Below are 12,319 nucleotides of genomic sequence, written 5' to 3' on the forward strand. Positions count from 1 at the left end.
CGGTGGGACGTTGGAAATCACCACCCTCACTGCCTGAGTCTCTAGGGGTGTGACAGGGTAGTGGATGCCCGCAATGTCCAGGCCCTCCGCACACACCCTGTCAACCAAGGCGGGCTTGCTCAAATAGATCATCGGGACCGTGTTCACGCGCCCCGCGTAGCGGATGGTACGCCATCCCAGGAGGGCGGCCAGAGCCTCCACGCAAGCCTCGAGCCCCACATGGAGAGGGGCATGAACCCTCAGGCCATGAGACAGTGGGAGGTCCTGAGAGACATCCTCATGCCAGCTGCCAGGCGTAGGAGCCGCCATTCCTCGCCAGGACAGGGTTAAACTGCGAAGCGCAGCAAAAAAAAAGCCTCAGGCTGAGGCTGGGGGACTGGGAGGGGGCTGAAAACGCCCCAAAATCGGCCTGAGGGGGGGCAGAGCAACCCCGCAGGGGCTCAGGGCAAGCCCCAAGGCAGGGGCAGATGGCAGGGACCAAGGGAAGGGGCCCTGGAGGAGGGAGGCAGCAGAAATCAAAGGGAGAACTCAGGCGGGGGTGGGGGAGGGGCAGAGACAAACGAGGCTGCCAGAGCCCAGGGGAAAAAGGCTCAGAAAGTGGGGGGAAGGGGCAGGGGGGGGTCCCCAGGGACAGGGTGGGGAGAGGCAAGGGGTTTTTTGAGGGGGGGACAGGAAAAGGGGGGCAGGGAGTGCGAGGCAATGAGCTGAAAGCACCTGAGCTGGAGGAGCTTAGAAGGGCTTCAGCTGTCGGCGGCCATCTTGAAAGAAAGAAAGAAAGAAAGAAAGAAAGAAAAAAGCAGCACAATGCATGTGCAACCATGTGCTAGCGCACACAGGCTGGGACATGCAGAGCAATGCTCTGGCTGCCAGCCAGGCCTCTGTGTTGCCCAACCTGTGCCCCCGCTGCTCCAGGCCACCAGACAAAACTGCTAGGGCCAGCCTCCAGCATTCCCTGGCTAAAAAGCCAGGAGAAGCTTGGCAAGGCCAGTTTGACTATTGTGGGACAGTTTGTCCAGCAACAAAGTGCATGTGCAGTGGCATGTGTGTGTCAATTTGTGCTGCTGCAAGCACATGCCCTTGTGACTACATCCACATGAGCGAAGGTGTGCTTGTTGTAGCATCTCATGAACAAAAAAATGTTCCCCGCCCTGCAAATATGCAACATGGACTTTAAGTTTGATACCAGGAAATCCCAGTATCAAAAGAAAACCTGCCAAAAAAACCCAGCATGGGGCATACTCCTGGACCATGCCCCAAAGCAAATGGAGGCTGGGTCCTCCAAAGAGATCCTCTAGCACCCTGCCAGAGCATCTCTATGCCTGCTGCATGCTCCTGCTGGAGGAAATAGAAGTGGGGCAAGGCTGGCAACAGCGGTTTGGACTCAGGCTCTGTCCTCAGTAAGCAGGGATGTAGGGGTTGGGGGACTGCATGGGGGGGGGAGGTGTCTGTGTGGGAGCAGTGGGTCCCCTGCCTGCCCCCCACTACAGTTCACAGCACTACCCCTCCCACTGCAGCAGCAGCAGCGGGTCCTCGCATTGTTCATGGCCTGCTGCAAGCAGAGCCTCCCGACAGCACATAGCACTGCCTGAGACCCAGGGCTACATGCTGGCACGTCTTCAAACAGGACCACATGCCATTGGACCGGGACGGCTCCTGCCTCCACACATGGCCTGGCCTTATGGTGTGCAGCTCCTCCCTGCAGTGCCAGGAGCTCCAGGAAGTAGCAGGAGTCAGCCCAGTCCTGTTTGAAAGTGCATGCCAGCAGACTGGGGCAGCTTCATGCGCCATATGTAGCCCCAGGTCTCTGGTAGCACTGTGTCCTGCTAGGGGGCTCTGCCTGCAATAGGCCATGAGCAACGTGAGGGCCTGCTGCTGGCTTGGGGGGGGGGGGGGCAGCGTACTATGGTGGGGCAGGCAGGAGACCCAATCCTTCCACACAGTTCCCCCATCCCCACACAGCCCTCCCAAACCCACAGTCCCCACTCTTTTATCTGGGCAGCTATTGTCTGGAAGATGTGTTCGTTGTCGTGGCCCACTTTCAACTGCTGAAGTGTATCCTCCAGCAAATGGCCAGGAGGTGCTGCCTGAAGGCCAAATGTGCAGCCATGGCCCATTGGCAGCTGTCCCACAAGTCCCACAAGTGCAGGAGCTGCTTCTATGGTGCCCATACCACAGCCCAGGCAGCTGTGCGGTCCCCGTTTGGGTCTGTTAGGCATGCAGCCATGGGACCACAGGTTCAAGGGTGCGGATGCTGTTGGAGGTGGCAACGGGTCACAGCCAGGCAGCAGCCCCCACTGCCAGACTGTTGCAATGGGTAGAGGGTACAGGGGCCACTCTAGGTTAGGGCTGCTTCAGCAGCCCAGCTGGTACAAGGGGCTAGTATTCCCAGATACCAAGGCAAGAGACAGACATTACACATAAACTGGTTTAGGTGATCAGAAACCGGTTTAAACCTGTAACAGAACAGACGTTCAGTGGACATAAACCAGCTTGAAAATGGCTGAAACTGGTTTGAGATAAACCTGTTTGAATGCAGTATCAGACAACTGATGTGGCTCAAACCAGGGTCGCTCTTGTGCTTCAGGCCACTGGGCCTGTGGTCGGGGCCAGGGGCTGAGTAAGCATCCTCCTGCCTGAAGGGGGCTTGCCTCAAGCATACACTGAGCGATGGGGGCTGGACCTCCCTCCACCCAGCAGCTGGAGCAGCAAGCGGTGAGTGAATGATGGTGACGGGCAGCAGTGCAACACCCCACCGGGATGGGGCTTGCTCCCCCACATTATGACAGGTACTGCTGCCCCCAGCAAGGGCCCTGCCCCCTCCTGCTGCAGCGGCAGGGCAGGGGCACAGCCAGGCAGGGCCCCTGGGAGGGGAAAGGGAGCACGACAGCGAGGGTGGGCAGATCGGGCTCGGTAGAGGGAAGACTCTCCTCCCTGCCCCCCTCTGCCTCAGGAGCCATGGTGCCTGGTGTTGCAGCAGTGTGGGAGGAGCACCTGGCAGACCTGGCTCAGGTCCCTGCCCGTGGTGTAGAAAACCCCCCACTTTTTCTTTTTTTATTTTATTCATTCATTTAATTTAATTTATTCATTCCCTCCCCTTCCCCAACCATTTCTGACTTTTTCTCTCCCTCTCTATTCCCTATAGATAAGTATAAGAAAGCTAAGATGTAGGATAAGCTTTAACATTTTATTTTAGGTAGTACGTTTTATTTTTCTCTCCCTTCTTTGCAAATAAGTGCCCTGCTATTTTGATATAGATATCCACTGTTTTATAAGTGATGATTATTATGTTTGTATTGATTTTTTTTTTTACTGATTTTATATTGTGTGACTACTGTTTTAGGCCTATATATGTAAGTTAGCATAAGCCATGTCAAGTTTCCATCTTGTAATGTCAAGCCTCTGTCTTATACCCATGCCCAGTTGTGTAACCCATAACTCACACCTACACCTCCTATGTAACTTGGTTCCTGAATGAATGGGGATGAATGAGGGTGCTTGAGAGAAAATGGCAGTAGGTCTAAAAATAGCTCTCTCTGAATGACCAAACCATCAACACCAATACCTGGACCAACGACCCAGCCCTTGGAACCACCCTCAGCATTCAAGAAACAAAAGATGAGGCAACCCACCATTGTGCCAAGGCTGCACATGCTCAGTAAGAGCACCTGGAGCCCTCTGGACCGACCTTGCCTGGACAGGCCCTCCCCGTAGGAGATCAGAGGTAGTCTGCCCCATAAAAAAGGGTAGTGAAGACTGACTCCTTGGGATGCCCTCTCCATTTGGACCAACGCCATGCCACACCACCTATCCACCCAGAGGCCCTGATGGCAACCCCGCTCTGGACAACGCCTGTTAGACAAAGACCCCTTTCCAGCCTGGATAGGTAGCTATCAACTCCCATCCTCTCTTCGACCAAGGACTTGGACTCTGCTTCTCTTCCCTACCTGGACTCCAACCCTTCCACAGAGTCTCTTTCTCCTGCTGCCATTGTGTGTGTGTGTGTGTGTGTGTGTGTGTGTGTGTGAGACAGAGAGAACCAATAACTTTGTGGGGCTATGTAACATGTTGTCTGTTTAATAAACCTGTTATTTGGACCCCTGAGTTGGGTTTTGCTTTACTATGGTTCAGCCCTGCTCCAATCTCTGCTCCTCACCCCTCTAACTTCTGTCTCATTTCTCCTTCTCCTGCTTCTGGCTCACTGCCACCTCTAACACCTGTCCAGAGCTCCTCTCTACCTCCAAACCCCGTTTCTTTGCCACTGTCTTATCCCCACTGCCTTTGCCCCTGAGCAACCAGGTTTCTGCCTCAGTTTCTTTCCTGGCTGTCTCTTCCTTGCCACCAGCCTTTTTTTTTTTTTTCCCCCTACTGTGCACCAGTGACCTTGAGTAACCCCGGGGCCACTTGATCTTAAGTAAACCCAAGCCTCAGTTTCTCAGCCAGCTTCTCTCTAGTCCACCAGTTCTAATCCCAGTTCTGGCAACTTTCGCTTCCTACACTTTAACTCTCTCTGTCTCTCACACCTTAACCTTCCCCCAAGTATCCCACATACCCCAAGCACACACATACACACAGTACCATCCAAGTTAGGAACTTACCTGTGTGTATGTGTAGGTGGGTTGTATGTGTGTGAACTGGTGAGTGTGTGTGTGTGGTATGTATATAAATATATATATATGTGTGTGTGTGTGTGTTCGCGTGTATATGTATATATATACACACATATACACACACACACACACACATATATATATAATTGTGTGCATGATATATGAATTAGTGATCTGTGTATGTGTACTGAGTGTGCAGGTGTTAACACTTGATTTTTGTCTAATTTTTAGTGTGCATGTGCTTGAATTGGTGATAGGTATGCTTGAGCCTAGGCTGTTTTGGATGTGTATGTGCCTGAGCACGTGTGCGTGCACCTAATTGATTGGTGTGTTTGTATATGTGCAATTGTGTCATAACCTCCTGTCTAACAGCGCAATATTGAGATCCTAAGAGTTGGCCTGACCCCACAGGGCAACACTGGGATAGAGAGGGGGAATGAAACCCCTCCCTGGCCAGTTCAGCCCAGACTGGCCGCGGCTTCCCAGCACAGCTTCCCTGCAGCTGAGGGCCTGCTCTAGTGCCCTCCAGCTCCTGGCCTGAGCAACTGCAGGCATGTGCCTGCATTGCCTCTCAGTCAAGAGCAAATGTTTGTCCTGTTACAAAGTGGTTCAGCCTAGGCAGGTTAGACTAACCTGCAAAGGTTGAATCAATTCAGGCTCCATCTTTTTGAATGTCTGTCCCTAGCCCAACTGGCCAGGCCTCAGAAGCTCCTAAGGGCAAGTATCCTTGAGCTGCTTGCCATAGCAGTGTTTTTTAAACTGCTGGGGTCAGCACAGGTGCTGGCCCCAGCCTCTAGCTCCCCCTGGCTGAAGACCCGGAAGGAGATGGACAATGTCAGTTTTCCCCAGGTGGCACGATTTGCCCCCCACAGAAATGCGTGTTCAAGCACATGTGCTAAGGCACATAACTCCAGCACAAAATTTGTGCCACGGCTATAAGTGCCTGCGTGTGTGGACACGTCCTCCATGTCTTGACACAGCTTAAGATCCTTTATCTATCCCTCTGTAATAAGATCACAGGAATTTTTGTTGAAGGCTGCTGGATATAGTGAAAACAATTACATGAGATTGCTTTAGGTTGCTGCTAAAGATTTTGTAAGCCTCTTAGAGGTAAGGGAATAGTGGGGTCTGACTTCCTGAATCCTGGTGTGTCTGTTCCCCTCATTTTAGTCTTCTTCTTTTTTAGATGCCAAAATCCATCTAAGACAGACAGCCTCACTGTACACTGGAGCATTCAGGCTCAAACCCTAATTTGCCTCTCAGGCAATCATACTCTACTCTGCTCAAGTCCTTGGAAAACTTTTAATGGATCATCCTTTGTAACCCTCCTTAGCCTTAAGACTAAGTCACAAAAATGCAACAAGGAGAAGGTGAACTCACCCACTTCTTGAATTAACACATCTATTGTTTCCGTTATTTTTTTTCAAGGACTTAAACCAGGTGGAATAGGATTGTTGGCAATGCATAGGGGGTGCACATGGGTGTACGTGCACCCCCTGAGATTGGTGGTGCACCCCTGACAGAAGCGCCACCAATGCTGCCAGTGGCACCTGTGGGCAGTCGCCACTTGCTGCCACCCCCCACCTTTGCTACCGACACCACCAGCAGTGTCTGCAGGCGGTCCCCAATTGCCACTGGCCGCTGCTGCCAGTGGTGTCTGCGGATGATCGCTGGTCAGTGCTCACCACCTACGCCCCACCACTGACACCACCGCGGCTGCCTACAGAAGCTCCCTGCTCACTGCCGCCACACCCCCACCACTGCTGCTGCTGCCTGCGGGCAATCACCGTGCCCCCCCCACCCTCTGGAAGTACATGTCATTCATGAATAGAATCGCGATTAGGTTCTGAGGTACCACTTAGATCAGTGGTTCTCAACCTTTTTTATAACAGGACCCATTTGTAAACATCAATTGCTAGTCCTGATCCAGTAAATGGTTTAAGCAGCAAACAGCTCCTTGGCCCTGCCTGTGTCCCTCACTCCCAATCCACAGTCCCCCACCCCTGCAGCCTTGCTGATGCCCCTCACTCCTGACCTGGTGCCCCTAAACCCTAGCCTCCCTGTGTATGGGGTAGGTGTGTGGAGTGGTGGGGGCACATGCTCCCTCAGACTTGTGCACCCACCGCAGGCACAGGACTGCAGCCTGGCTGGACTTGCATGGGCAGAAGCCGCCTCCACAGCCCAGCAGGTGGGACCTGGCATGGGAAGACAGAGTGGGGTGACGAGACTTGTTGCTGCTACCACCAGGACTCCTATGGCCGGCCACTGTGCTGCCAGCAGTGCAAGGAGTAATAGACTAGGGTGAGAGGGCTGCACTGCCCTCACCTCCTCCTGTTATCCATGGCTCATGCGCCAGGCCGCAGCTGTACCCGGTTGCCACAATCTGGCTGTTGCCTCTCTCCTCAGGCCTCCTGTGCTGCCTCACCCCATCTCCCATCTGGGGTAAAACCTGCCAACCTGTAAGGGGAAACCCATGGTTTCCCATGTTTTTCTTCTTTAAAGGAGATAATCTGTGTTTTTCCATGGCAAACAGAAAACCCAGATCCCTGTTTATTAGTATGCACAGAATTAACATGTGATGAAATACAAGCAGCATCTATTTTTTCAAAAATGTACGCAAAATATGATCTATTCTTAAAGGTTGTTCATGACCCTGTGATATATTCTTGTGACCCACTTTTGGGTCACAACCCAAGAGTTAAGAAATAATGACTTAGGGATGAAAATAGGGTCTGGGCTTCAGTTCGTAGGCTTTGTCACTGCTGCAGCTCAATTCGCATTAACAGGCTTCACTATGAGAGGCTAAAGCAGAATTTTGTTTTGGGAATACTTTTGCTCTTTTCTGAATCATATGTTTTCTAACATGACTGAGTCAAAAAATAACTTGAGTTGATTTATTTATACATGAATCTGCTAAGGCTATCTCTTGTTTGACTGAAAAGTAATTAAATAAGAGAGGCCACAGGGCAAGAGAAAGAATGCCAAAAATTACAAAAGCAATTTATAGCTGCTGGTTCATAGTATGGTGTAAGAGACATGAGATACATCAGATCCAGTCTGGTATTACAGAAATTAAAATAAAATGCAAATGTGACAAGCACCAAAATACATGAAAGCAAATACAATAGAGTAGAGATGGAAGAAGATTACCCAGTCATAAACATGAAAAAGGACTGCTTTGGTTTGTACTCACACCATGAATGTTCTGAGTTTTAGTTACTGTTTTGATATATTTCTGATACTCAAAATGCAAAAGTGCTTAATTTCTCCAGAATCAATCAGGACCTTGGCCTTAATCTCGCTCAAGGATTAGAGGATCAGAATGCTAACAGTTCCTGCATCTATTCTTCATGGAAATATATATTATCAAATAGAATTTAATGAAATGTGGGCATTTTTCATTCTATTTAAAAACAAGTGGCTTCCTCCAAATATTTGCTCCAAATGTTGATGACATTTTATTTGAATTGAAAATATGACCTTTGAGCAAAAAGGGAAGAGCAGAAAATAAATAAGGAGTGCATTGACAGTTGCTCAAAATGCAAAGATGAAATGCTTCACCATAAGCATTTATAAGCTCAAACCTTGAAGCTTGATTTTATTGACTCATACCTTTATTGCAGATTTCTCATAATATGTAGACACTTGAGGCTATGTAGCTCAGACTTTTCAAGATTACAACAATTAAGTGAAAAAAGAGCATGCTTCAAGAAAGAAATAAAAAATGGGAAAAATATTGTTTTTAAAAGCATTCATTAAACTTACCCGCCTGCCTTCCAAAAATTTAAGGGCTGTGCCAATGTTAGCCACCCAATGAATTCTCTTTAGCTGACGTCCCTGCTCACAAGGCTTAAAGAGAAAAAATAATGCAAATTACCATCATATATATGCCATCATGTTTAGAAACAAATTAAGTAATCAGTATAAATGCACTGGTACATATGGAACAAACTGATTCTCAAGTACAAATATTTCCGTTTGTACTTGCATTAGGATTGTTGTGCATGCAAAGCATACAGATCTAAATGGATGCAACTTTTACAACTTCCTTTAAATGTAGGCACTATATATTAAAATCCAAAGCTATCACCAACCATATACAGCCACAGATCACAAGCTCATTAAAATATCATCTTTTCCATCCATTATTATACTTTGAGATATTGATATTAAGAGTTCACTGAAGTTTTATATGCCCCTACGTGAAATGTAAGCAAAATTGAGCAAACTGAAAATCAAAGAAGTTAGTTGAAGGGAAATTTCATATCTGAAAAATTGTCCTTTGAATCCATGAGTATTGGCCAAAAGATTACCCTATTTTGGACACCTCAGTGAAATTGGGTGCACCCAAAAGGTGGTTCATATTTTAGTATTACTGACCCATTTACTATTTTAATTTTCATACCTATTCAGAAAACCACAAACAACTTTAACAAAGGCCTGCTAAGAATGCTGAAATCCCACTTCTAATATATATGGGATATAACATTCTTAGAACTACATCCTATTTCATTGCTATGTTCCTAAATGTTAACTGCCTAGCTGGATAAGTGGTAAGTGGTATTAGAGTGATGTTGTAGCCAGAATTATGAGAGACACAAAGATTTTTGGGGGATGATACCTTTTATAAGGCAAACTCATCTCACACCTGATGAAGAATGTATTCCATTCAAAAGCTTGTTGAACTTGATTCCAACCAGGCAACTGGTCCAACAGAAGATATCCCCCCCCCCGCCCCCCCTGCTTACCCCACCCTCAGAAATTCTTGCCTTACTTATAATTCTGGGTATATCATGACTACAACATCACTCTAATACCACTTATCCAGCTAGGCAGTTTGTGCCCAGGGAATGAGAAACAGGTTTAAGGGGGTTTATTTCCCACTGGCCACCATAGTGCTTAAGCAACAGCCCATGAACTAGACATTTCCCAGAGTACCTTTCAACCCTCCTCTTGCACTGTGGCCAAGTGGGAAGCCAAGAGGGGCCAGAAGAAGACCAAGTTAGGAGCTTGGCTCAATGAGATGGGTACTGGCCTGGAAGGGAGATGGCCCTGGGTTCTGGCTCTGCCCCTCTCCTGGTACAGCAGAAGGTATACCACTGTTACTTATCCCATGAATATTAAATGCAAGTCACATAAAAGCCATCAGAGGCAAAAAGCCAGACACAGCACCCTCTTCATTCTAGTGCAGTACCTGTCTCACTGTACTGCACTCCCTGGGGGCACCTACATGTATCATTATAGGGCAGTAATAAACTGCGGAGCTTATTGCTCTGCAGTTTGGTTTTGCCTCTGCATGTGCGCCCAGAGTGTAGCTCATTTAGCTGTGTTGCAGCAGCCATGGCTGGCTGGGGGGTCAACCTGCCAATAACAGGGGCATACATGTAGACACTGAGGACACTGAGGACACTTGAGGACACCTATAAATGAGCAGCAAGGCTGTTCCAATGAGCTATAATTACAGAACGTCAGAGCAGACTTGATTAATCAAGTCTGCTTGAGCATGGTAATTGCTGCACTCCAGCAGACTCCAGTGTCTCATATATCAGCGTCCCCACACTGAAAAATGGCGAAGGGGGTGCTTTAACTAAAGAGATTATTTATAGGATACTGCACAATATCAGCACTATTAGGTTTACAAACAAGATTCACAAGATAAACTCAGAATAATTGTGTCTTCTTGAGTTCTTTGCAACAAAAAACCTGCTCTGTTATTTTTCTGTAGTCAAAAAAGAGAAAACTAAGAGCTGGCATTTTCTGATGGATGCCTTGAGTCTAAAAAGGCTGAGAACCATGGGCTTAGATCCACATAGATGAAATAGGATTTGCCTTTTCCTGGACTCAACCATAATGTGCTGTTGTAAAGCAGCAACTATATCCCAATCCAGTAGTGCTGCATTTCCTTATAAGGTAATCCTTAGAAATACTCCAATATAGATTTTCCATAACCCTGAGTTGATTTTAGTTGAAAAGCCTTTTTCAATCAATAAATTATTTATTGTTATCATTTTGCTTACCTTTACAACAAATGTTACTCTCTTCCCTCTAAAAGCCCTAGACATTATTTTGACTTTACCTCTCTTCTTTGAGTAATTACCATATTTACTGGAATAGACCCTGCTTAGAAAATGACTGCCCCAAAATTAAATTTTATATATGGAAAATTTATAAATTTCTTAGAATTTTCCAGGTATAGAATCTAATCATTGGAGATTTTCCTTGAGTTTGTTCCCCTCCCACTGCTACAGTAGAGAAAATAAAATTGAGGGGTCAGGTTGCCCCTTGGCTCTCTGCTTCCCCACAACTTTTTCCCTGGCAACCCTTTCCTCTGCTCCTTACTGAATACATGGAAGTAAGGAGCAAATTTAAAAACAATAACCTTGAAATTAAACATAGCCGTAGCATTTTACATATAGTATCTATGCACTTAGTTCATCCAAAGTTGATATGTGTTACCTTTTTTGAAATTGCAGCCAGATTTAGCACAGGTACTTCATGAACACAGTTTTGAACAGCACTTTGGCACCTACTTTTATGTAGTGCAAACTATGCATGATATTAGGCCAAAGCCAAAGGCTTATAATTTACCACATAGCTAATTGAACTGGGCCCCACCAGAGTAAAGAGCATTTAAAGCCATAGTGACCCCATAACTCAGCACTGCTCAGTCTGTGTGCGTACTCCAGATATCCGCCACAAAGGATCCATATGCTAATTAGCCCCCACTCATGACTGGAACCGGGTGTTCTTGTCAAAAGTCCTGGGATTCTCCAAAAATTTATAAGTAGATGGGGCACAGAGCAAATTGGTCCAGCTTCACCTCATAGAGGGCAGGGCCACACTAATCAGATGTGCCTGAGAGAGGGGGTGACAAAGGGATTCTGGGTGAATGCTTGGGGCACTGGTTTGTGACACTTGCTAGGCATTCAAGGTTGATGAAGAAACATGAATCATTGGAAATGGAAAAGAAAGGCATAGATCAGCTGTGGGAGTGGAGAGGAAGTAAAAATGTATGCAATGGTGTGGCTCGCTAGGATTTGAAAGAGTCACCAATGAGGGGGATTGTGCTTAATGGGCACTACCATGTCTTATTCAGATGGGTTACACTAATGTATTCTTGTGGTAGGTTTCCATCAGCATGTTTCCCCAGTATGGGCCATGTGTTTTATAGTCATATTCAGCACTGGCTGTATTCAATTGACTTCACAGTTAGTTTCTATTGCTGAGTTTCAACACTGCTTTTGGCAGCAATTTAATGACAGAAAATGTATTTAGTGAGGTTTCCTTGTATGTATTATAGGACATGGGGCTTTTTCCCCCATGCCAACTGGAAGTAAAAACCTCATCTTGTATTTGAGTAAATAAGGTGAATTAGTTTGGCTCTGATCTAATTAATTTCAATGTCAACAGAGACAATGATAAAGTTATTTTCTTGTATCACTAATATTTTACCACAAGAGGGAGACTTTCCTTGCAAGAAGAACAGAGAACATAGAATCTGAGAAAATCTAATGTATTTCAGCCTGGGAGAAACAGCTTTTAAAATTTAGCTAGCAAAAGTCTCCATTAAAATGCTTAAAGTCATACCGCCAAGTAGTTTTGGTCCACAGTTTGAATTACTTTAAACCTCTTATAATCGAGTTCAGAATGCCATTTAGAACCAAATCACCTCCTTATATTTTATAAAAGTAGACTACAGGAAAAAAACATAA

At 46.9% G+C, this 12,319-nt stretch overlaps 1 protein-coding gene across 1 annotated transcript in view; it reads right to left on the bottom strand.

Annotated features, from left to right (window-relative positions):
- Positions 1-12,319, bottom strand: part of SYNE1 (spectrin repeat containing nuclear envelope protein 1) — a 535,576-nt gene that overhangs the window by 374,640 nt on the left and 148,617 nt on the right. Inside the window, exon 5 of the mRNA XM_059714126.1 lies at positions 8,373-8,456. Coding sequence (XP_059570109.1) covers positions 8,373-8,456 — 84 coding nt within the window. The remainder of the gene's footprint in view (positions 1-8,372; positions 8,457-12,319) is intronic.

This window comes from Alligator mississippiensis, chromosome 1, assembly GCF_030867095.1.
Source record: "Alligator mississippiensis isolate rAllMis1 chromosome 1, rAllMis1, whole genome shotgun sequence".
Lineage (NCBI taxonomy): Eukaryota > Metazoa > Chordata > Crocodylia > Alligatoridae > Alligator > Alligator mississippiensis.